Here is a 25,027-nt window from a genome sequence, read left to right as displayed (position 1 = left end):
TAGGTGGAGTCAGATAGCCTCATTGACTCCTTGCAACTAATAACCACACTCATGAGTAGTGGAGAGAGTGGAGAAAGGTGAACTCCAGGAGCCAGGCTGAACTCCTTCCTTCTTTAACATGGGACCTAATCTGGGTTCTACTCAGCAGTGGTCCAGACAGGTGAGCATTCCACAGACATTTAACCACTTAGTACTTCCCCTGGCAGGTGGCACCCTTGCAGGTCTTGCCTGACAGGGCTCCCAGCCCTGCACTGCCCCAGGTGGAATTTGGGGCTGTGCTTTGAACACCCATGGAGGGTAGAGTACTATGCCTTGGCCCTTCTCAGGCAGCCCATCATCACTGTAGCCTTGACTTTCTAACATCACCCTGAACATAACATGATTGACAGAATGAAGCCTGAAAGCAGTTCTGCTCCCTCTGCTCACTCACCACTCCCCCGCCCCTCCAGCCTGTTCTAACCTGTTTTAGGGAACTAGTTCTTCCCTGCATGCTGGGTGAACTCTAGGACAGGCCCTATGCTAAATAATCAGACCCAAAACCTCTCTGCTCATCCCAGTGCAACAGTTGGTAGACAGAACCAGTGTAAATTCTCAGCAAGTCTGTAGTTTTCCCACTCCTCTCCCTGCTGCAACCTCAAAGCCTGGCGGGGAGGAAAAGGGTGTGTGGCCAGCTTCTTGGCTTTTCCCAGTTCTTCCTCCCTTGTTTGTTCAGCCATCTTCTCTGAAGCTGAGGGTGTGATGGGTGGTAAGAGCTCAGAAAAGGTGTTCCTTTACTGTTGCCAGTCTGAAACTGGTTTCCCTGGACTGCAGAATGTATTTAAAACCACTTCTGTTGGTTAGGCACTTTCATTTTGCAGGTTCTTTGGAGACCCCTCCGAGTCCCCTCCAGCTAGGAGTCTCTCACTGTCCTTCTCAAGGACACATGCACCTCCACCTCCAAGTGGCCTCTCAAGCACCTGCTGGTCCTGGAAACCTGCACCTCACCTCCTTTGTCAATCATTTCTCTAGCTGCAACCCATGCTTGCATCTAGAAATATGCCTCTTGGATTATTTTTCAGGCAAGCTCTGGATGCTCATCTGTTCTGTTCCCTAAACACACCATGTTTCTAAGTGGTCTCTTTGAATCCTTTTTTGCTAGTCTTTAGAAGATGTGGAGTTCACCCCAAGGAACCCCTTTCCATTTTCACTTTACCTCAGGCTATTCAACCCTTTTATGAGCTAGTTAAATGAGACCCCACTGCAGCCTGGCATTTCACTGTAACCTGCAGAGGTATGCCCAGCTGCCTCTGCTTTTACCCACTGGTATTTTCCCCAGGCCTTGTGTTCCTTTGTAATTAGTGTACCTTGCTATGTGGCTTTACCAGCTCCTTATGTGAACACGCACGCACACACACACAAATGCCAGAGAATTGCCACATCGGTGCCAGTGAGTACTGAAATAACCATGTCTGTTTTGGAGGAGACATTTCAGGCCACTTTACTGAGTGCCTCACAGACCATCTTTTCTGAGGTGAAAGATGTCCTTAAACTGGTCTTACTGCCACTTCCTTGTGTATAGATTTATGCTGTTGATTCATTTTTTTCCTGGGTATGTCTTTGCAATTATACCCCTTCACAAGGCTTCCCAGAAAAGTAGGACCTTATTTTCTCCTTTTTTGAACTGCCTATAGTAACTCACTCACTGCTAGGTAATAGGCACTCATTAAATAACAATGAAGTGATAGATAAAGTAGAGAGCTTCCTTGGAGAATTTGAAATATTTCACTGCAGACAGACATCAGTTTGGACAAAACTGTCTAGAAACACAATCACTTAAGAGTGTGGCATTTGTGCCTTGGTTCTTAATTATCAGACTCAGCTCCTTTTTTGTAGGTCCATGTTTCTATTTTGTGTCAGTGTTTAAATTACACTTCTTGTAGGAACTTCTAATGATAAAGCAGAAAGGAGTTACTCTGACCACAGGGAATCACTGGCATTTGAGAATATTTAGGATGACTGACATAATTTACTCATTAACAGTGACTTCCTTCTAGCTGCAGTGCAAGCCTAGACTGCTATTAATGAAAAATACACAAATATATACAGGTTAATTGGTCTGAAGACACATTTTTCTCACTAAAGACAAGTTGAATTTAAAAAGTAAAAAAAAAAAAAATGCAACAATACATATTTTTTAACTTTACAATATTGTATTGGTTTTGTCATACATCAACATGCATCCGCCACGGGTATACACGTGTTCCCCATCCTGAACCCCCCCTCCCTCCCCATACCATCCCTCTGGGTCATCCCAGTGCACCAGCCCCAAGCATCCAGTATCGTGCATCAAACCTGGACTGGCGACTCGTTTCATATACGATATTACACATGTTTCAGTGCCATTCTCCCAAATCATCCCACCCTCTCCCTCTCCCACAGAGTCCAAAAGACTGTTCTATACATCAGTGTCTCTTTTGCTGTCTCATATACAGGGTTATTGTTACCATCTTTCTAAATTCCAAATATATGCATTAGTATACTGTATTGGTGTTTTTCTTTCTGGCTTACTTCACTCTGTATAATAGGCTCCAGTTTCATCCACCTCATTAGAACTTATTCAAGTGTATTCTTTTTAATGGCTGAGTAATACTCCATTGTGTATATGTAAAGGTAGAAAATGTGTCCATATTTTTTTTTTACATTCCTAGTGATCTCTGTTCAAAATGCAGTGAATTCTTGGCCAAAAACAGAACTGATTAGGAAGGAGGACTTTTATGTGAAGATGTAGGACCGCAGTCATGTAGTCCACAGTTTAGGCCCTCAAGTAAAAGGTACAGGCTCATGGGATTCTGAAGAGAAGTGAGGGGATTTTCTTTGTAATGGAAGTTAAGGGCAGGCTTAAGGGCAATACCAAGAAATAGGGAGACCCCCATAGACTAGCAACTACCTGAACCCAAAACCGCCCTCAGAGCAGAAAGGAACCTGGGGAAAAATACAGCTCAGTGAGAGTGGACGTAAGAGGTGGTAATGTGGTAATAGTGAGATAATGGGTGTTTAAGGGACCCCGTCACTTCTTCTTTCCATCTTCCCATCTCCTGCGGAATCAACCAGAATGCTGGTTGTAAGGGGTTAGCTTCTCAAGCCTCCATCGATGGGCACTGAAGAGGAACAAACAGGTAAAAAAGATCTAATGAGACAGATATATCTTGGAATAGCCTGAAGGGTCAGTCCATAATTCACTTTAAACAGAATGATCTTCATACCCATATTTCCATGTTCTAAATATTAAGGCTTTCTTTTCTGCAAACAATGTTATTTACCCATAATTAAGGGGTTTTTTGGGGGAATGAATATAGATTTGTGCTGATGTTACCCATTCTCACACTTGTGACCATCAGGCAAATTTTGGTCAATGGTTGGCCAGGACGAATGAATCAAGTTTCTGAAATTTCTTAATATCTTTCTTAGTATCATTTAAAATATCATTTAAAATCTTCACCAATTGGTGAAGAAGTTTGCTGCCCACTAAGGATGCATAATTTCCAATTAAAGAACAAGAAACACTATCCACCAGCTTATCTTAAATATGTCTTAAAACATCCAAAGAAAGACACACAGAAACCTTGAAAACATGGCAAACCCATTTGTACCACACACAAAATCATGAAATTAAAAGACACTTGCTCCTTGGAAGAAAAGCTACAACAAACCTAGACAACGTATTAAAGCAGAGACATTACTTTGCTAGCAAAGGTCTAGTCAAAGCTATGGTTTTTTGCAGTAGTCATGTATGGATGTGCGAGTTGGACCATAAAGAAGGCTGAGTGCTGAAAAGTTGATGCTTTTGAACTGTGGTGTTGGAGAAGAGTCTTGAGAGTCCCTTGGACTGCAAGGAGATCCAACCAGTCCATCCTAAAGGAAATCAATCCTGAATATTCATTGGAAGGACTGATGCTGAAGCTTCAATACTTTGGCCACCTGATGCGAAGAACTGACTCATTGGAAAAAGACCCTGATGCTGGGAAAGAGTGAAGGCGGGGGGAGGAGACAACAGAGGATGAATTGGTTGGATGACATCATTGATTCAATGGATATGAGTTTGAGTAAACTCTGGGAGTTGGCGACGGGCTGGGAGGCGGTTGCAACGGGTCGGACACGACTGAGTGACTGAACACCACCACCACAAAATCAGTCCAGCTGATCTGAATCTTCAAAAAAGAAAACCCTTGAATAAAAAGTTATGGGTGGGAGTTATACACAGCACAAGTCATGAATGTGAATTTACTAACATGTAAAGACACACCAGATACAGAATTCCTGGATGAGGCATAATGGATACTATCTTCAAATCAGGCACAAAAGCTGAAGATATCAGATGCCATGACGGAGGCTGGGGTTGAGTAGATCACAAGTCCATGCCTGTGGGTACCTGAGTTCCCCGCTTTAAAGCTCAATGTTTAAAGGCTCTTCTAGTTTAGGAAATGACAGCTAGGACACTTCTGGCCATGAGCTAGGAGGCAGAGCAAGGAAGCGGTCCATCCAACTTTTAGAAATCAGACCACCAAGTGTTGTGGATTCAGACTACCATCACAGTCAGGAATCCTGAGTCAAGAAAAGGTGTAGAAAGTGATAGAAAAACTGGTCCTTGAAGAGAAAAATATAAAACTGAGTTGGTAAACACTTTGTATGTGGCATTCCTATAGAAAACAGCTCTCAAATATGAACTTTTGCATTAAAAAGAAAAGACAATGATAGAATAAGAAAATTACTTTTTTTAAAAATTTTATTTTTAAACTTTACATAATTGTATTAGTTTTGCCAAATATCAAAATGAATCCACCACAGGTATACATGTGTTCCCCATCCTGAACCCTCCTCCCTCCTCCCTCCCCATACCATCCCTCTGGGTCGTCCCAGTGCACTAGCCCCAAGCATCCAGTATCGTGCATCGAACCTGGACTGGCATCTCGTTTCATACATATTTTTCATGTTTCAATGCCATTCTCCCAAATCTTCCCACCCTCTCCCTCTCCCACAGAGTCCATAAGACTGTTCTATACATCAGTGTCTCTTTTGCTGTCTCGTACACCGGGTTATTGTTACCATCTTTCTAAATTCCATATATATGCGTTAGTATACTGTATTGGTGTTTTTCCTTCTGGCTTACTTCACTCTCTATAATAGGCTCCAGTTTCATCCACCTCATTAGAACTGATTCAAATGTATTCTTTTTAATGGCTGAGTAATACTCCATTGTGTATATGTACCACAGCTTTCTTATCCATTCATCTGCTGATAGACATATAGGTTGCTTCCATGTCCTGGCTATCATAAACAGTGCTGCAATGAACATTGGGGTACATGTGTCTCTTTCCCTTCTGGTTTCCTCAGTGTGTATGCCCAGCAGTGGGATTGCTGGATCATAAGGCAGTTCTATTTCCAGTTTTTTAAGGAATCTCCACACTGTTCTCCATAGCGGCTGTACTAGTTTGCATTCCCACTAACAGTGGAAGAGGGTTCCCTTTTCTCCACACCCTCTCCAGCATTTATTATTTGTAGACTTTTGGATCACAGCCATTCTGACTGGTGTGAAATGGTACCTCATAGTGGTTTTGAATTGCATTTCTCTGATAATGAGTGATGTTGAGCATCTTTTCATGTGTTGGTTAGCCATCTGTATGTCTTCTTTGGAGAAATGTCTATTTAGTTCTTTGGCCCATTTTTAAGTCCTAGGACAGACTGGGAAGTATGAAGCAGCAGTATTCAAAGTTTATGCCAAAATATTTCCAAAATTAAAATGATCTTATGACTCAGATTAAAGGGATACACAGAATCCCAAGCAGACTAAATAAAAAAATTAAGTCCCAGATCTATCACAGTGAAATGACAGGGCAACAAAAACTAAGGAAATAAAACTACCCAAGGGGGGAAATGGGTGAATTTAACTCAGATGACCATTATATCTACTACTGTGGGCAAGAATACCTTCGAAGAAATGAGGTAGCCATCATAGTCAACAAGAGTATGAAATGCAGTACATGGATGCAAGCTCCAAAATGACAGAATGATCTCTGTTCATTTCCAACGCAAACCATTCAATATAACAGTGATCCAAGTCTATGCCCCAACCAGTAACGCTGAAGAAACTGAAGTTGAATGGTTCTGTGAAGACCTACAAGACCTTCTAGAACTAACACCAAAAAAAGATGTCCTTTTCATTACCGGGGACTGGAATGCAAAAGTAGGAAGTCAGGAAACACCTGGAGTAGCAGGCAAATTTGGCCTTGGAATACGGAATGAAGCAGGGCAAACACTAATAGAGTTTTGCCAAGAGAATGCACTGGTCATAGCAAACACCCTCTTCCAACAACACAAGAGAAGACTCTACACGTGGACATCACCAGATGGCCAACACCGAAATCAAACTGATTATATTCTTTGCAAAGATGGAGAAGCTCTATACAGTAAGCAAAAACAAGACCGGGAGCTGACTGCGGCTCAGATCAAGGCTCCTTATTGCCAACTTCAGACTTAAATTGAAGAAAGTAAGGAAAACCACTAGACCATTCAGGTATGACCTAAATCAAATCCAATTATACAGTGGAAGTGACAAATAGATTCAAGGGATTAGATCTGATAAGAGTACCTGAAGAACTATGGATGGAGGTTCATGACATTGTGTAGGAGGCAGTGATCAAGACTATCCCCAAGAAAAGCAAAAAGGCAAAATGGTTGTCTGAGGAGGCCTTACAAATAGCTGAGAAAAGAAGAGACGAGAAAGGCAAAGGATAAAAGGAAGGATATACCCATTTGAATGCAGAGTTGCAAAGAATAGCAAGGAGAGATTAAAAAGCCTTCTGATCAATGCAAAGAAATAGAGGGAAACAATGGGAAAGACTAGATATCTCTTCAAGAAAATCAGATACCAAGGGAACATTTCATGCAAAGATGGGCTCGATAAAGGACAGAAATGGTATGGACCTAACAGAAGCAGAAGATATTAAGATGGCAATAATACACAGAAGAACCATACAAAAAAGACTGTCATGACCTAGATAACCACGATGGTGTTATCACTCATCTAAGGCCAGACATCCTGGAGTATAAAGTCAAGCAGACCTTAGGAAGCATCACTATGAACAAAGTTAGTGGAGGTGATGTAATTCCAGCTGAGCTATTTCAAACCCTAAAAGATGATGCTGTGAAAGTGCTGCCCTCAATATGCCAGCAAATTTGGAAAACTCATGAGTGGCCACAGGACTGGAAAAGGTCAGTTTTCACGCCAATCCCAAAGAAAGGCAATGCCAAAAAGCATGCTCAAACTACCGCACAATTGCACTCATCTCACACACTAGCAAAGTCATGCTCAAAATTCTCCAAGCCAGGCTTCAGCAATATGTGAACCATGAACTTCCAGATGTTCGAGTTGGTTTTAGAAAAAGCAGAGGAACCAGAGATCAAATTGCCTACATTCCTTAGATCATCAAAAAAGCAAGAGAATTTCAGAAAAACATCTATTACTGCTTTATTGATTGTATCAAAGCCTTTAACTGGATCACAAGAAACTGTGGAAGATTCTGAAAGCAATGGGAATACCAGACCACCTGACCTGCCTCTTGAGAAATCTGTATGCAGGTCAGGAAGCAAGTTATTTTTTTTTAAATTTTATTTTATTTTTAAACTTTACAATATTGTATTCATTTTGCCAAATATTGAAATGAATCCACCACAGGTATACCCGCGTTCCCCATCCTGAACCAGGAAGCAAGTTAGACTGGGACATGGAACAGCAGACTGGTTCCAAATAGGGAAAGGAGTACACCAAGGCTGTATATTGTCACCCTGTTTATTTAACTTATATGCAGAGTACATCATGAGAAACGCTGGGCTGGAAGAAACACAAGCTGGAATCAAGATTGCCGGGAGAAATATCAATAACCTCAGATACACAGATGACACCACCCTTATGGCAGAAAGGGAAGAGGAACTCAAAAGCCTCTTGATGAAAGTGGAGAGTGAAAAAGTTGGCTTAAGGCTCTACATTCAGAAAACGAAGATCATGGCATCTGGTCCCATCACTTCATGGGAAATAGATGGGGAAACAGTGGAAACAGTGTCAGACTTTATTTTGGGGGGCTCCAAAATCACTACAGATGGTGACTGCAGCCATGAAATTAAAAGATGCCTGCTGCTTGGAAAAAAGTTATGACCAACCTAGACAGCATATTAAAAAGCAGAGACATTACTTTGCCAACAAGGTGTCCGTCTAGTCAAAGCTATGATTTCTCCATGTCATGTATGGATCTGAGTTGGACTATGAGGAAGGCTGAGCGCCAAAGAATTGATGCTTTTGAACTGTGGTGTTGGAGAACACTTGAGAGTCCCTTGGACTGCAAGGAGATCCAATCAGTCCATCCTAAAGGAAATCAATCATGAATATTCATTGGAGGGACTGATGTTTAAGCTGAAGCTCCAATACTTTAGCTACCTGATGCGAAAAACTGACTCACTGGAAAAGACCCTGATGCTGGGAAAGATTGAAGGCAGAAGAGGATGACAAGAGGATGAGATGGCTGGATGGCCTCCCCGGCTCAATGGACATGATTTTGAGTAAACTCCAGGAGTTGGCGATGGGCTGGGAGGCCTGATGTGCTGCAGTCCATGGGGTCACAAAGAGTTGGACACGACTCAACAATTGAACTGAAGGGGGTGGTGGAAGACTAGTTTACTATAGGTCTGTCATTTTATAACTAAATGCCACAAGACCGTGCTGAGGGAAAATATTAAGCCTGACCTAAGCATGAAGGCAAAATAGTTCCAAATTACAAAGACTAAAGAGTTCATTAAGCCACTCTAGAAAACTATGAAATCATTTCAACAAGAAACTTAAACCCTTTAGGAAGGCAGGAGATGAAGCAATAGCGAATAAAGAGGTTGATAAATCTTGGTAACTCTAAATACATGTTTGACTGAAAATTACAATATCCTCTCAATCAATCTGGAAGGTTGGCTGGGGAGGGACAAAATAATGTGGAACTAACAAGCCAAAAAAATTGATGGAAGATTATTAGGGCAGGAATAGAGGAAAAGTTGAGTTAAATGTTGAAAGCAGGATATTAAAATACTGAGTACTAAAAAAGGGAATATAAAAATTCTAAAATAAAGATAAAAAATTCAGCTTAGATATGACTTGGTTATCCTTTCTAGATTAAGTCTAAAAGTCCCAGGCAACCACTTTAACCTTTTAAATGACTTTTTCTACAGAGATATCAAAATGGAACAGATGCATTTTTCTCTCTGGAAGACTTATTTCAATTGCTTTCATCGCAGCCTGAAAATCTACTGGAGGTAATTAGAAACTTGGCTTTTATCCTAGCAGGAAAATATCTGCACTGACCTCTTTGTGAGTAAACATTAACATTTTTACCTGGGATATACAGCTTTAATACGTAATGGTTCCTAGTGCATTACAACCCCGTGGGTTGTAACCAGGCTCCACTGTACATTGTTTCCCCCTTCCAAATAATCACAAAGGTATAATCGGATTCATAAAATCCATGTTGGATCAATAGACAGTACATACTTGACAAATTAAGGCACACCTTAGTCTTTCTGGTAGCACTGTACTTACATGACAGTCCACAGGGTGGATTTAGCTTAGCTTATAAACAGCTAGGATAAGTAATAAAAATAACAGGAAGATAATACTAGATGTAAGACCAGCTTTTATATTGACAATCTATTTAAAAATCAAATGTGATGTTCAAAGACAGTCTTTCCCCCACTATACCATAGTCTCATTTGAGCTCACATTGTGTAGTTGGTTGCCTGCATTTAAGGGAAATTGTTCACAGCCAACAGCATATCCTTATTTGTATAGAGGCGTTAACAAAGAGAACTGTAAGTACTGCTTTATGTATTAGAACTGGTGTTGAAATAGTTTTATGTATTTACAGCATTTTTCCTCTCCTTTTTCAGGGAGTCTCACTGGGAGATATTGCTCCTCTCCCCAGAAGTATCAATGATGGCATGAATTCCCCCACACATTATAATGTAAATTTTAGCGAAGCTGTAAGTCATGATGTAAGTCTCCACGAGGCCATGTTACGGTGTTCTGACAATACATTTAGAAGGGATCCAGTAGCAAGGACTTCACAGCCACAAGAACAAATTCTACAGTTAAGTTCTATTACCAATACTGAACAGACCCTTCCTGGAACTAATTTGACAGGATTTCTTCCATTTGTTGACAATCAGATGAGGAATCTAAGCCAAGACCATCTGTATGATCTTGATATAAACATACTTGATGAGACAAACTTAATGTCTTTGGCCACAGGTTTTGATCCCATGGAAGTTTCTTGGCTGCTTGAAGAACCAGGTTATGATTCTGGGCTTTCCTTAGACTCAAGTAACAATAGCACCTCTGTTATCAAGTCTAATTCTTCTCACTCTATATGTGAAGGTGCTACAGGTTCTAGCAGTGACCTTTCCCACCATGACCTAGAAGGGGCTGTAGGAGGATACTGTCCAGAGCCCAGTAAGCTTTGTTACATGAATGACAAAAGTGATTCTCATTTTCACGGAGACCTTGTATTTCAACATGTATCACATAACCACACTTACCACTTAGAGCCAAGTGCACTAGAATCCACTTCAGAATCTTTCTCAATGCCTGGGAAGTCACAGAAAATAAGTAGATACCTGAATGACACAGACAGAAACTTAAGCCGTGATGAACAACGTGCTAAAGCTTTGCATATCCCTTTTTCTGTGGATGAAATTATCCGCATGCCTGTAGATTCTTTCAACAGCATGTTAAGCAGGCATTATCTAACAGATTTACAAGTGTCGCTCATCCGTGACATTAGACGAAGAGGGAAAAATAAAGTTGCTGCTCAGAACTGCCGAAAGCGTAAACTGGATGTAATTTTGAATCTGGAAGATGATGTATGTAGCTTGCAAGCAAAGAAGGAAACCCTTAAAAGAGAGCAATCCCAGTGTCACAAAGCTATAAACATAATGAAACAGAAACTGCACCACCTCTATTGTGATGTTTTTAGTAGGTTAAGAGATGATCAAGGTAGACCAGTCAGTCCAAACCAGTATGCTCTTCAGTGCACCCACGATGGAAGTGTTGTGATTGTACCCAAGGAATTAATAATTCCAGGCCAGAAAAAGGAAAACCAAAAGGGAAAACGAAAAAATGAGAGAAAAAATTGAAGATGGATTACACCAATACACATAAAAGCAGTCAGAAACTGATAAAGGCTCACACATCTGCTTCCAAGTTTAGCTCATGTTAGCTTTTAAGTACTACAACTTCAAGCTTATGTGGACAAGTTTAGGTATCAGTATCAGACCTGGGGCAGAAGCCACAACTTCATGAAGTCGTAACAGTACGTACAATGTGACATGAAAACAGCATTACTTTGGTAGCCATTTCTTAAGATGGTCTTTTAAAAAGCAAACACTGGATGAAATTATTTCAAAATGTTTTTTGACTTAAAATGCAATTTAACCTTAAGTTTTTTCACTTAGCACTGAAGTTGGGTGTTTTTTCAAGAGCCTTTTTAATTTTTATGAATCCTTAACTTATATAGCTTTTTCTGTGGAAATAAACTTTATATTTGACTTTATAAAGTGCTCACTTTTGCCTTTTATAGATGCTAAGCAAATTTACCTTATAGTTCTCCTCCAAAACACCCACAAAAATACAGGTGAATATCCAGCAAATAGGACAGCAATAGTATTAAATTACAAATTGATCAGACTCTAGCCAAACTGAAGTCAGTATACTGAACTGACAATATTGGCCTCCCCCACCCCTCCAAAATTAACACATGACATGAAACAGACCAGGTTCTACTCTAGGATGCACCCCCCGCCAAATTATCCAGGAGCTTTCAAAATACTGTACTACATTAATGTCTGAGGACAAAGAGCCTCCCCCACGTAACTACATGCATACGGGGAACTGGAACTCCCTGGCAGTAAAGCCAGCCTGTAGGGATTGGCTCCCTTATCTAGGAAATTGTCAAGTTCACACCAAAAAACAAAAAAACACCCCACCAAATTGCTTAAATGTGAAAACATTATGGATCATACAAGAACTCAAGACTTACACTAAGGGATAAATCAGTAAATGAGTAGACTGAACAAATAAAAGCAAAATGAAGTGATTTCATAAAAACAAAGGAGACTTGAAAACTTGGTCATCTTAGAAATGACAGCACTCGAATAGAGTTAACATGGGGACAGCTGTCCAAACTATCATGGTTTGAGAACAGTAGCACAAATGCCGTCCACTCTGACAGGGCTCCCTGAATGGTGCTAGTGGTAAAGAATTTCACCTGCCAATGCAAGAGATGCCAACTTTGATCCTGGAACAAGTAGCTGCCCACTTCACTCAGGTCAGGCACAACTGAACTCCTACACACACAGTATCTGATTAGAAAAACCTAAGGTTAGACATTAGAATCTTCACTACCCAGTATCACAAGTCAGTTATTTTAGGTTACTGAACTGTGGAGTAAGTTACAGAAAACTTCCATTTTAAACTGAACCTAAGAATCTGTTTCAAAGCAAAATGATTCCTGATCAAAGTTCAGCTCTTCTGACCAGTTCTGAACAATGCCCACTTCAGTGCTGACCCGCCTGCTTTTTGGAAGGCAACACAACTCATGTGTTCTGGCTTAAGAGGCACAAGTTATTTCAAGTTTGTAACAATGTCCACAAAACCAATTTACTTGTGAAAGTTTATGCAACTATCCTGGTTTGCTCAATTGAATGTCCTTTTCAGGCTCAGCATCTTCCCCAATCCCTGAAAATATCAAAATCACAAAGAACTATAGAACATCAAACGAGGAAGAAAGGGGTACAATTTAAGAGCTGGAATTCAAAACATTCACAGTAAAATTTAAACATTGCAAGATATAAGGTATTTGGTGCATTGTCCCCAAAGATATATGAATGAAGCAATCACCAGCCAGTTCAATCTCACTTGCCATGGGCTTGTCTGGACAGTCACTTTGTACAAGACACACACTGGACTCTGGTACAGTACTGAAGATGTTTACTCCCCAGGGGTTAGCAGTCAAAGCGTCATCCCAGCATTTTAGTTGAAGTTCCCTACTTAGCAATTCATACCCCGAGACTAATCGGACTGCTCTAGTTCCGAGATCATCTTGAGTTCACACATTGACCCAAACATTTCATTTTGAATTGCTTCCAACGTTAAAGTAGTCCCTTTTCCTTTCCTATAGGACATTGTTGGTCCTGAAATCATCCCTTTGTGATAAAATTACATTAGTTGAAAATCAGGTGAAATCTGGTTCAATCTCTTTTTCTTCCTATGAAAAGCTTACATCCCTTTTGGCACCTAACAGGCCATGATGAAATCCCCAGGTGAAATTAAACTACTGTAAGTAATTCAAGCAATGCAGATGTTAAGTCAGTCTTCCCTTTTTGACCCCCTGGATTTGCTGGGATCCTATGGAATTCTCTGGGCAATAGTGGGTAGCCATCCCCTTCTCTACCCAGGGATCAAACCCAAATTTCTTTGGAGGATTCTTTCCTGAGCCACCAGGCAGTTGAAACAATGGGTGCTCAACAAGATCTGGATATTTGGGGTCCATTTCAAGGCTGGCTCCAGCTCAGCACTGACCCTTAGGATACAGAAGCCATTGAAAGCCTAAATGCCAAAATTCCTACTCCAGAAAAAGTCATCCTGTGGAATATGTATCAGTGTTTGACAATTTAAACATTTCACTTAAATGTTAAAATACCTTAGTCTCCCTTCACCCATCATCTTCAAAGATCTGAATGTTTCTTTTACTACTTGCAGTAACAGCAGAGCAGCATTAAAATCATCGGGTACATACTACCTGAGAACATGTTTCAAATTTTGAAGACACGTAAGTGAAACCAAGACAAAACTGTATACATGCACTTCAGGTATACTGAAATCAGTTCAGGTATACTGAAATCAGTGATATTTTCTACCTCCTGCAAAGGCACCATATACCCCACACTTGAACAGTAACTGAATATAATTAAAAGAATTTGAGACCAACTTTAACTTGTACTCACACACTTACTTGGGATAGTGAAAACCAAAGAATATCCAGTTTCGAAACATTTCACCAGACACACACTCACCAGGGGTGGGAGCAACCCCCCCAAGATGGCTCCCAGTAATGCGCACTTTTTGTTTACCATGTGAGCAACTCCTCCCACCCCCCCCCCCCCCCCGACATGATCACAAGACAACTTTCAAACATGTGTTGCATTTGTTAAGTCTGTTGCTTCACTACAGGTGACGTAAAGAGCCAGCAGCTATCTTCAACTCATATCATTAGGCCATTTTGGATTCAAATTTTCAAGCCCCAATTATGTTTTCAAGCTCAGGTTATACAACCCTGAGCTTCAGCTAGAACCTCAGCTAAGCTGTTTCCAAACGCTTTATGTATAAATACAGTGAGGTGAATATATTTAACAGAACTCAGAACTAACTCCCCTCTTTCAGGAAACTTCCTTAAACCTCATTTCTAAAAGAAAATTAGCAGCTCAACACTTAGGACACACCAACATTCCACATCACCTATTTCAAAATGTTAGTTCATTTCAGCCTGTTCATTCATATTAAAATATCTTCCCCTATTTGTGCTGGTGTTAAGTGCTGGGTGTTCCAAGATCATCTTATACCAACTTGATTTATCTTCAAAGTTTAACTTCTTCGCAGAGCTGGACATTTTTAACATCTTATTTTTCCTAATAAATCCACAGCCAGATGTTAACAAGTTCATAGTTAATAATGGATGGATTTTAAACAAAGCTCATCTTCTGTTAGCCATCATTTTGACTTACCTGTGAGATACCTCATTAAGAACCAAAATAGTAAAAACGTCAACTTTACTTCGTCCCCTTTGGTTTTTCATTGTTTCAAGTTAACATCCAGGTATACCATCATGTTTAACCCTCAAGACAACCACGATACTAGTGTAATACAACAAAACAAACCTAATTCAGAGATTTTATGTCTCCATGCATTTGCATAGCCACCTCTTTTGGACCACTTTAGCTGGTTAAAACCTGTAATTTTAAAACCACCACCAGCAACGTTAAACATACAAGGCAAAGCCAGAAATCTATAGCATTATTCAAACGCTGAATATACAGTGTATAAAGAATGGCATTTTATTAGGGACAGCCAGTAATGTCCACAATGCTTTTCTCATTTGTCTATCAATATTGAAAGGAAAATGGCAATATGCATTTGCTTTGTGAAACTGCTTTAAAAATCTAGGGGATGGCAATCCTTTAGACAACTTAATGTTCATAGAACAAGATTCACATTTTATGTGTAAACATTACACCAAGTATTTGAATACAAAAGTATTTATTTTATAACTTTATATTTAAAATAGAATTTTAATCTGTCTACTCACAAAACCTAATTCAAAACATGATAACATTTATCTCTCTAGCTGACTTGATGTTTACTCTTTTACAAACAATACTCAATTTGTAATTGTTTTATATTAAGACCCTGTAACTAAATGAAGTCTGTTTTATCAGAAAACATTTCCCTTTAATCTTAAAAGAGTGCTTTTTTAAAATGAAGGCACCAACAAGAACTACTTTCAGATGGTACAGAATTTCTTATTTCTTGAAGACTCTGTGGTTGACCACTTCTTCATTAGTTACCTGCAGCAAGACACCTTCCTGCCAAAGGAAAAAAAAAGTATCTGAAGAAGTTTATCATGTTTGTCCAAAGAACCTAAATAACTTCAGTGGTGGTCTTAGGATCAAAGAAGACTCAGGTGCATACAGTAGAATATGCCCTGATTATCACATTCCTGAAAAGGCAATAAAGCCAGGCAATCAATCTCTGATGACATCTAAGAAATGAAATTTCAGCAGCCAAGCTATCTCTCTCCTATAGGGTAGGGATTGGGAAAGAATTACTGCATTTAAACCCAAGTATTTAGAATTGGATATGTACAGATTTATAATGCAGACACTTTATTCATAAATACATATTATCTGAAAGTAGATCCAACCATCTTGCCCTACCTTTTCCTTAGCCTGATCCTGATATGCATGTAAAGCTAGAACAGTATCGAAATAAAAAAAAAAAAGTCTTTATTTTAAAAACAAACAAAAAAAAGCCCTAGTTCACTCAAAATGCTTGATCCAAGAAATGTGAATACAGAAGGGTGTTAACGATGGGAAATTTCATGATTTAACTTGCAGCCTAACTTTTACCTACCATTTTACTACCAACACCACTGAAGGAACCAAGAAAAGCTTTATTAATGATCACTTGGCTTGCCTCAGCTGTTGAAATGAAGCACTTTACAGTCTTTGTGGCAGCAGAATATACTTGTCCATGGTTCATATCAATGCTAAAATTCCAGCAGGGAAAAAAATGATATGTTAAGCACCTGAATCTTCATAGAGGGGGAGGGGGTGGGAAAGAAGGAAAAAAAGGGGGAAAAAAAAAAACAACCAAAATAATATAAGTAAAATGACAGATTGGAAAACAGGGTTTATAAAATTATTCTCTTGAGTTTATAAAATTGTTAAACTCAATTTATAGCTATGTTATACTACATAAGAACCAACTATACTGAAAGACCATTGAAGAGTATTAGTTTATCTTTGGGGGAGGAAAATTAAGAAAGGAAAAGTAAATGAGATCTTACCTAAAGAAGTTTAACTGAAGCTTAGAACTATTTTGCTCTACACCCTCAGCTTTCGTTGGCATCCTTAAAAACTACTGTAGTTAAAGCTTTGTAGAAACAGCACAGTTTTTTAAGACTGGCTGACCTTAGTAGCCGTCAAAGAGTTCTCTTGTACTAGACCTGTATCCCTGAAGAGTACCTCGCTGGGGTTATTTTCCTTTCCTTGCATTGAAGCAGCAGCATCTAAAAGATCTAAAAAGGTGTTTCTCCTTGCAGAGATATCCCTTAAGTTATCTAGATAATTTAATCCTCATGAATTGCAGACAACACACTTATATCTGACCAGCATTTATCTTACACAAATATAACAACAGCTTTGCAATAGACCTTAATTATACTACCCACTCCTTAACTTATTTAAAATAAAAAGTCTATAATTACACAATTTCCTTTAGAATTATTTTATTAAATCATAAATGTACAACAGCTTCTTAACTCTACACACGCACTTAAATTTTTTTAAAGGAAAAACGTTATGTCTTATTACACCATGATCCTGGCTAATAGCTTTTCAAAACTTTGAGAAAAATCTTAAAAAAGGTTTCACATGTCACCTGAAACTTACAAATTTAACATTATCAAAGAAGGAATGCTTCTACACTCTTACAAAGACCACTAGAAAGAAACAACAATTAAAAAGCTAAGAAACTGTCTCAAAGGCATTTTTTTTACAATCCTTCCTCCACAGTAAGGTAATGTTATTAAATAATCCAATCCATTCACAAAATGGCTCTCTGCATCTGCTCTGGTGTCTTCTGCCATATCACTGCATATTTATGCATGACTGAGATAAGATTTTCCTTAACATTGTTATTTCGATAACCTGAAGCTGTTCTGTTACCTCTGGGCTCTCATCCTCTCCTATTTATACAGTGAAGCCTGTTTCAACAGAAGTAAAGAGTAAAAAAAAAATAGGTTATGAAATTATCCATCTAACCAGATTTTAAGGAAAGATAACATGATCCTAAAAAGCTTTTAACTCCTGGCAGCTAGGTCTCCCAAGACATTAACAATGTAAAACTTAAAAGCTACTTACCCATGGCAAATAGGAAGAAGCTCAGTATCTGCTTCTCCCTCCATAACCCCCACTTCCTCCACTGCCTCCTGGACCATAGTTTCCTAAAGTTAATGGAATAAGAGAAAACACACTTAATTTCCCAAATTATTTTATAACCAGTCTTTAAAACAAGCAGATCACAGACCATTAACTTGTTTCTAGTTAACCTCTTTACTCAAGAGACAAATTATCCAGATTCATAGATTATCACTGCTATTCTTTTAGAGGGCTCTTTCCCATAATCATACAAGTTAAGAGATTTTAAAGTATAACCAGCCTAAGAAAATGTAAGAAATCTATCTCAAGAGTAACAATTTGAACTAAAAATTCAGATTTACTAAGCTAGCTTTCAAAGATACAAGTCATACAAAATTTATACCACTTGCAAAGTGCTCTCAGCAAATTTGGCTTTTTCTTAGTCAGCCAAAAGGAAAAATCCCACTGAAAACATGTAGTTCATTTATTTTACACTACTAGATACCCCAACCTCTACAATTTCCCAAAGTGATGTTGCATTCTTATTTTCCCACAACTTTAATCTCCGCAACACTTTGTATTTGGTGGGACGCGTTACCCAAACATAAATAATGAACAATTGTCATCTTCAAGTCATGAAAGTTAGTAACATTTCATCACTAATCTGAAAAATCTAATTACCTCCACCATATGGTCCCCCCATGTTCCTGCTACCACCAAAATTTCCACTCTTCATTGGACCATAGTTAGAAGGTTGTTGGTTATAATTTCCAAAATCATTGTAATTTCCACTCCCGTAATTTCCTGTAAAAAAAATTTGGAAATTTTTGCACAATGAACCTCATACAATCAAGTATTAAACCGATGATACATGCTAGGTATTTTAGACAAATTTCCCACAAAAACAAAGCAGAATGCAAAACACCTATCTACAGTTCTACATTTTTAAAGACAACTATTGACAACAATGAAATGAAAAATCTTACGTGTTAAATCCATTAATTCCAATCCAAATTCCCACATAAAGGTTGCAGGTGAATTTATTACCTCCTCCATAGTTGTCATAACCACCTCCGTAGCCCCCACCCTGGTTGCCATATCCAGGTCCTCCACCACCATATCCTCCTCTTCCTCCTCCATAACCAGGGCTACCTCCAAAATTGCCACCTATTATAAAATAAGCCTTTAAGTAATTAGTATTTTCAACGCCATTTGAACTGTCTTATTATATCCATTTCCAGCTTTCCAAAACTCAATTTTGCAAGATTCTTTCCATAACATCTTCTCTAATAGCCTCAAGGGCAGATTCTGAATATCCACCTTGGTGAACAGTTGCCAGTGAAGATGGCCTACCCACAAACCAACTGGGTAAAACCTTTATAATTATCTGTAATGCCACTGGTCTCCCCCAAAAACTAAATAAATATATTATGGATTCCCTTGACGGTATCTTGAAATAATTATATTTGTGTAAGTTTGTGGGGTAAGTTGGGGCAGACAAGACGTGTGGGCTAATGCGAATTACCTACCATTTCTCTTAAATAAAATGCCCACTATACCTTTTTCTTCAGTAGAAATGGGGGGAGGGGGGAAGAACCAGAAATTAGCAAACTCACACTGACTTAAAACTTCAATCGGTAGTTTCAGATTGCTTGCAGTTAACTGTAAAAACTCATCTTTCTCATAAAACCAAATCAATATTTGGATTTCAAAGCAAAGCTGGAAATAGTGACATGTAGGAGCGTAACTTAAATCATGCCTAATCAGTGCAAAACCAGAATGAGGCATCCTGAGCTCAGTTTCAAACCTCTTCATTTGTCATTAAGTACCTATCTTTTCTGTACTTCAATAAAAGACATGAACTAAAACTTAACAGTGGCTTAAAACCTTAGCTAGACACAGAAGCAGCACACTAGGTATGTTCTGGAAAAATTCTCTTGGGGACTTTTGGGACATTGTCCTGGTAGATTCATCTTGGTAAGAGATGAGACAACACAGTGCTCCTACAAACACTCCCCTGTCATTATGTTCATCTTGCCAATAACCACTTTTTAATACTTTTAAGGAAAACACTATACAAAATATCACTATCTCCAATTCTTTTGCTTGAGAAACAATTGGGCATCTTTTAAATTCTTATTTAAAATCTATCCAATTAATGTTGCAAAAGTATAACACCACCTCCAAGTAATTTTTTTGGTAATTTTCAACAGCTAAGATGAAAATTTAGAAGAGACATTTCATGTTTATGCTTAAGATTTTAGACAGGTATTATCAAAAAGTAGAAAAAACTGACCTCCAGGTCCTCCTCCATACCCATTATAGCCATCCCCAAATCCACGGCCACTTCCATATCCATCTGTTAAGGGCGGAAGAAAAGGAGGATTATTTCATTCTGGTTTATGTCACTCAATTTTTTAGCTTCTACTTCCTCCAGGTTGTCCACTTTTAAAAAGCAGTTAACAATGGACAGTGGCAGTTTTTCTACTTACTACATAGTTAACTGAGATTAACCCATACATAAAGCCTAAAACAAAGAAACTTTTAGATCTCTTCAAACCTCACTATTCATAAAATGTCTCCTAAATTTAAAATGGCTACAATGTCCTTTTAACTCTTCCAGAAAGTGAAGACCATGAAACAATCTCTGCCATTATCTGTCCATGATTAGAGGTATACAAATCTGATTTTAAATGTTACCTCTTGCCAACCAAATTAGAATATCCCATTAGGACAGATCTCACTTTAAGTCTTACAGATAACAAAGTAGGTTGGACTTCCTAGATTCCAATCAAAACTGTTTTTCAATCAAGCACATTCACCCTCCTAAGCTTAGAAGGTGGACTTACCAGATCCTCCTCTAAAGTTACTTCCTGGTCCTGGTCCAAAATTTCCACCGCCACCACGAGAATCTCCAAAACCAAAGTTGCCTACAATAAACACCCTGGTTAGTAATGAACATTTATACAAATAAATCCTAAGAAAAATATGGAATTAAAAGTTACCTCCTCTTCCACTTCTAGAACTTTGGACTTCCTGCATTTCTTGTCTAGACAAAGCCTTTCTTACTTCTGCATTATGACCATTGATAGTATGGTATTTTTGCACTGGAATGAAAAGTTCAGAGTCCATTAAGTCAGCATCCTGTAATAGCTAAGTTTCAAGCTCACTTTTTAACAAAGTTGTAGGTGTCAATATACCCAAAATGTTCAAGAACTACAATCCTAGCACTTATAAACACTTACACACAATCTTATCCACAGGATCATGGTCATCAAAAGTAACAAATCCAAAGCCTCTTTTCTTTCCAGACTGCCTGTCAGTAATAATCTCAATGGTATCAATTTTTCCATATTCCTCAAAGTAATCTCTAAGATGATGTTCCTCAGTATCTTCCTTAATTCCACCAACAAACAGCTTCTTCACAGTTACATGAGCCCCCGGCTTTCCAGATTCCTGAAATAAGAGGAAAAAAGTCATCCTGACAGAAGAAACCACAAACAGGAGTAAGAGCACACTATCTGGGTAATAAGCATGGCTTCTATCTTATGGCCAAATACTAAGTAAGGCACCTTTATGATAAAGAACCTTGTTCTTTGAAAAGCCACTAACTGTGAAACAGAATTTAGGCCCAAATTGTTTACTGAACAAACAAGTTGCCTATTTGCTCACCTCTCTTGCAACAGCACGTTTTGGCTCAACCACTCTCCCATCAATTGAATGAGGTCTTGCAGCCATGGCAGCATCAACTTCAGCCATGGAAGAAAAAGTCACAAAACCAAATCCTCTTGATCTTTTGCTTGCAGGATCCCTCATTACCTTGAAATACAAAGCAGTGATGTTACCATGTTATTACTTACAGCATTTAAAAATAATCAACATAAATTTAAGTGAGTTTCTCTAAGTCACTTAACATCTTTCAGAGAAATCGAACAGTTGAAAGATTAGTACCCCTAAGCACTTCCACAATTAACGTACCACACAATCTGTAAGTTTTCCCCATTGCTCGTAGTAGTTCCTCAAACTTTCTTCTGTAGTTTCAAAGCTCAAGCCACCAATAAAGAGTTTACGGAATTGTTCCTTTTCTCTCTGCAAAGGAAAACAGCATTTCAATTTTTATTTACATTTTCTTTTTGTATGCTGGAAATAAAATTCTTAAATATGAGGTGACCTGCTGGCAGAGTACCTTTTTCCTCTCCAAAGGAACAGTTTCTAAAGTTTTCTGGGGGGAAAAAAAAAACTTACATCAAATTTAAACCATATGTTAAACTGCATATTAGTTGTGTTACACCAAAAAAAAAAAAATGCCTCAACCAAACTACACATTTCAAAACCATTATGCTTGATATAAATTTACTTGACATTAAATGAGTTTAAACAAATATAGCATCACTTAGTTTTAAAAAAAATCTTTCTGAAGAAAGAAGAGCAAATCTATTCCCTGGTGACTGTAAAGTTAAGAGTCTTATCAACATCTGCATTCGATCCTATAACTCAGAACAGAGAAGTTCACTTTTACATATTCAAATACAAATTCTTAAAATATAACAACTTTTGCTTTATAACCCACAGTTCCCATTTATTTCTGGATTTAGCATTTAAAAAATGAGTTTCCCGTCATTGCTCCCTCTGGTGGTGACTATAATGTAACTCAATTTTCAAAACCCTGGAAAACTTAGTATTGACTTTCTTTCTCATATACCAACTCTCCAGAGAAAATCTTAAATGTTCAATATATGTGGCAAAATAGCCTCAAAATTTATGTTTTCTGACCAAGGTAAAATGACTTTTATGATTAACGGTGTCTAAAGCACATACTTTAATATAGCTGGTTTTGTTGACGGCACAATCAACTATTACTGAACCAAAAGACAAATACAGTAAAAGACACTGTAATCACTTTTTTCAAAAACCATAAAAATATTTAAATGACCACTGTGACTATCCCCTCTAGTTACAAAATATCACTACTACGATTTACACTTCACCATGTAGAACTCAGTGGTCTTCTGGCAAATTACACAGCATAAAACAACTTTCACGTGAAGAGAGAGCCTGAGGTGAAATCTCAATCCTTACAAACCAGCACGCATATAAGCTACATTAATAGCTCTGTATTTTGCGCTATCAGTTAAGGAAGCCTGGACCACTGTATTTGGTTTTCAGTTGACTAGGTTAAATAACATAGAAACACAGAAAATTAGCCACCAAGTGCATGTAGTTAAATTTATTAAATAGAACTACAACACTCAACCCATAGTTCCATGAAGTTTCTCTCCATGCATGATATTATCCCAACAGTTCAGAAAACAGTGATAATTCAGAGATTTCTTTGCCTGTATAGCTACTTTTAAGATTCTGACATTTTTGAAAAGACAAATAAATTCTCAAAGTAGCTTACGAAACACTTAAAAGATCTATTAAAACGGTAACTTGGCATACTGGTATTTGTACACTCAAGCATATTTTATTTATTCCAAATACTTGTCAGTTAACTGGCCTTTTAAAACCCAAATAGAGAGACTAAAATACATCTACAACATTACAAATCACTAAAAGGCAAAAACTCATTACTTACCTCATTTTCCAAACTTACCCGCTGTCCACTATCGATTACAAACAAAGTTATTTTATAAGCGTGCTTAGGGTCAATGAAAATACCCAGGCAGACCCCCTTCGCTTGAGACCTTATGCTTATCAATGTAATCATCAACCATGATTGCAAACATAAACGAGAAAAGCAAGTGACAAAGTTCAAAAACATAGTGGCTCAGCCTAATAAAAGTTTTGTATACAGCAGAACACGCATTGAGGGACCGAGCCATGTTTTAATTAGAGTACAACTAAACTCATAATTTCAAGTTTATCACTAAAAAAACACCCGTAGTTTTACCCAGTAAAGACTAAATTCCCCGATAAAAATACTACTTAAAATACAAATTATACGATTAAAAAAGAATCCGTCAGGAAAATAAAGGATTCTGTACTGAACACCGCCCACCCCCAAAGACCACCTTCCCCACGGCCTCCCGCAAAAACGATAATCTTCTCTAAAATTTTCATCTTATTTTCCTACGATTCAACTGCCTTTTCAATCACCGGAAACGCAGGTAAAACTGTTACTCAAACAAGGACTGAAAAACAAAACGTGAGGTCTTTATACCATGGCTCGCGTGAAACCGGGCCCAACACCCTAGAGGGTTTCACCTCCTAGGCCGAGAGAAACCGCCCAGGAGAACGCCGCCCCTCCCCCCGCCCTTCGGTGCGGCTCCTGAACGCAATGGCGCCATTTCATCGAGGGGAAGGGAGCGAGCCTCTAATGAGGTGCGCAGGACTTTAAAGCGCCAAGCTCCGTAAACACTCGGAATCCACCTCGAAATAGCATGAAAACAGTCCGAAAAGAGAAATAAATAGTTACCCACTTCTAGTCCTTACTGAAAAAGTCAAGCTAGTCAAATTTAGAGAGTTAAAAAGAAATCGCTGCGAGGAAGGAGAGAAATGAAAATGGCGGCCGCCAAATCCGGTTCCAGGGAGGGGGGAGGGGAAGCTCCGCAGCCCGGTTCGCTAGGACCCAAAACCCGCCAAAACGCTCCAACGCGGGGACGCCGAGACCCCCAAACCACCCTTCCTTAAAAACGATGTAGGAATTCCTGCCTCCGCGCCCCACTTTCAGTAAAGAGGGGCTGCGTCCGCCATGTGGAAGCTCCCCATCCCCCACCCACAGCAAAGGGAAATGGCGCCGTGAGGCTGAGGGTGGGGAAGGTGCTGTACAATTAGGCCTCTGCTAACGACCCCTCTCCAAAAATACCCTGAGACCAACCGCTCATGAAGTGGCCCAATTTCGCTGCCGCTCTCCCACGGAGGCGGATGGCCGACTTCCAATAAGGCGCCAACGGCCTCGCCATGCCCTTTCCAACAACTCATTGATTTCAAACCCGTTACCTCCATCGCGGACTCAGTCGCTTCAGCCCGATTTCCCGCAGCCGAGCGAGATGAGAGAGATCTCCGCGGACGAACACGAACCGGACTCGTCCTGGCGCTGTAGTGAGAACTGCCGCTGCTCGAGAAACAACACCGCTGGAGCACCTCCACTCCAGACCCGGCGCTGCTGCTACTGCCGCTAGAGCCGCTGCCGCCGCTTTTCTAGAACCTTCCCCCCGACTAACGCGTCTTCCCCTACGTCAGGCCGTTGCGTAAACGTCCTAACCGCCGCCAATGGCGGGAACGCTCTACGACCTCCTAGCGCCAAGTACGTGCCCCTCCCCTT

At 39.3% G+C, this 25,027-nt stretch overlaps 2 protein-coding genes across 14 annotated transcripts in view; one reads left to right on the top strand and one right to left on the bottom strand.

Annotated features, from left to right (window-relative positions):
• NFE2L3 (NFE2 like bZIP transcription factor 3) overlaps window positions 1-11,618 on the top strand; it is a 34,433-nt gene extending 22,815 nt beyond the window's left edge. The window contains exons 3-4 of the mRNA NM_001077899.2: window positions 9,244-9,327; window positions 9,958-11,618. Of these exons, the coding sequence (NP_001071367.2) occupies window positions 9,244-9,327; window positions 9,958-11,202 (1,329 nt within the window). The 3' untranslated portion in view covers window positions 11,203-11,618. The remainder of the gene's footprint in view (window positions 1-9,243; window positions 9,328-9,957) is intronic.
• Window positions 11,619-15,154: 3,536 nt separating this feature from the next.
• On the bottom strand, window positions 15,155-24,905 carry HNRNPA2B1 (heterogeneous nuclear ribonucleoprotein A2/B1). 13 transcript variants are annotated; one of them, XR_806166.4, is made up of 13 exons: window positions 24,703-24,905; window positions 21,947-21,982; window positions 21,739-21,849; window positions 21,433-21,579; window positions 21,006-21,216; window positions 20,766-20,867; window positions 20,610-20,690; window positions 20,057-20,119; window positions 18,808-18,927; window positions 18,442-18,564; window positions 17,764-17,846; window positions 16,253-17,606; window positions 15,155-15,705 (listed from the first exon to the last, which is right to left on the bottom strand). XR_806166.4 is itself a non-coding variant. In XM_005205521.5 (12 exons), the coding sequence occupies exons 1-11, from the start codon at window positions 24,706-24,708 to the stop codon at window positions 17,785-17,787; spliced, it is 1,062 nt and encodes a 353-aa protein (XP_005205578.1). In that variant the 5' UTR covers window positions 24,709-24,905; the 3' UTR covers window positions 15,155-15,705; window positions 17,764-17,784. The 13 variants fall into 13 exon arrangements, 4 of the variants coding, with proteins under 4 accessions (XP_005205578.1, XP_005205581.1, XP_024846327.1 ...); XR_234326.5 differs by having other exon boundaries at window positions 16,253-16,919; XR_234325.5 differs by having other exon boundaries at window positions 16,253-16,388.
• Between the last annotated feature and the right edge of the window lie 122 nt (window positions 24,906-25,027).

Source organism: Bos taurus, chromosome 4 (genome assembly GCF_002263795.3).
Source record: "Bos taurus isolate L1 Dominette 01449 registration number 42190680 breed Hereford chromosome 4, ARS-UCD2.0, whole genome shotgun sequence".
NCBI classification, from domain to species: Eukaryota; Metazoa; Chordata; class Mammalia; order Artiodactyla; family Bovidae; genus Bos; species Bos taurus.
Note: the sequence above shows the minus strand (reverse complement) of the source record. Positions and strands in the feature narration are given on the sequence as shown.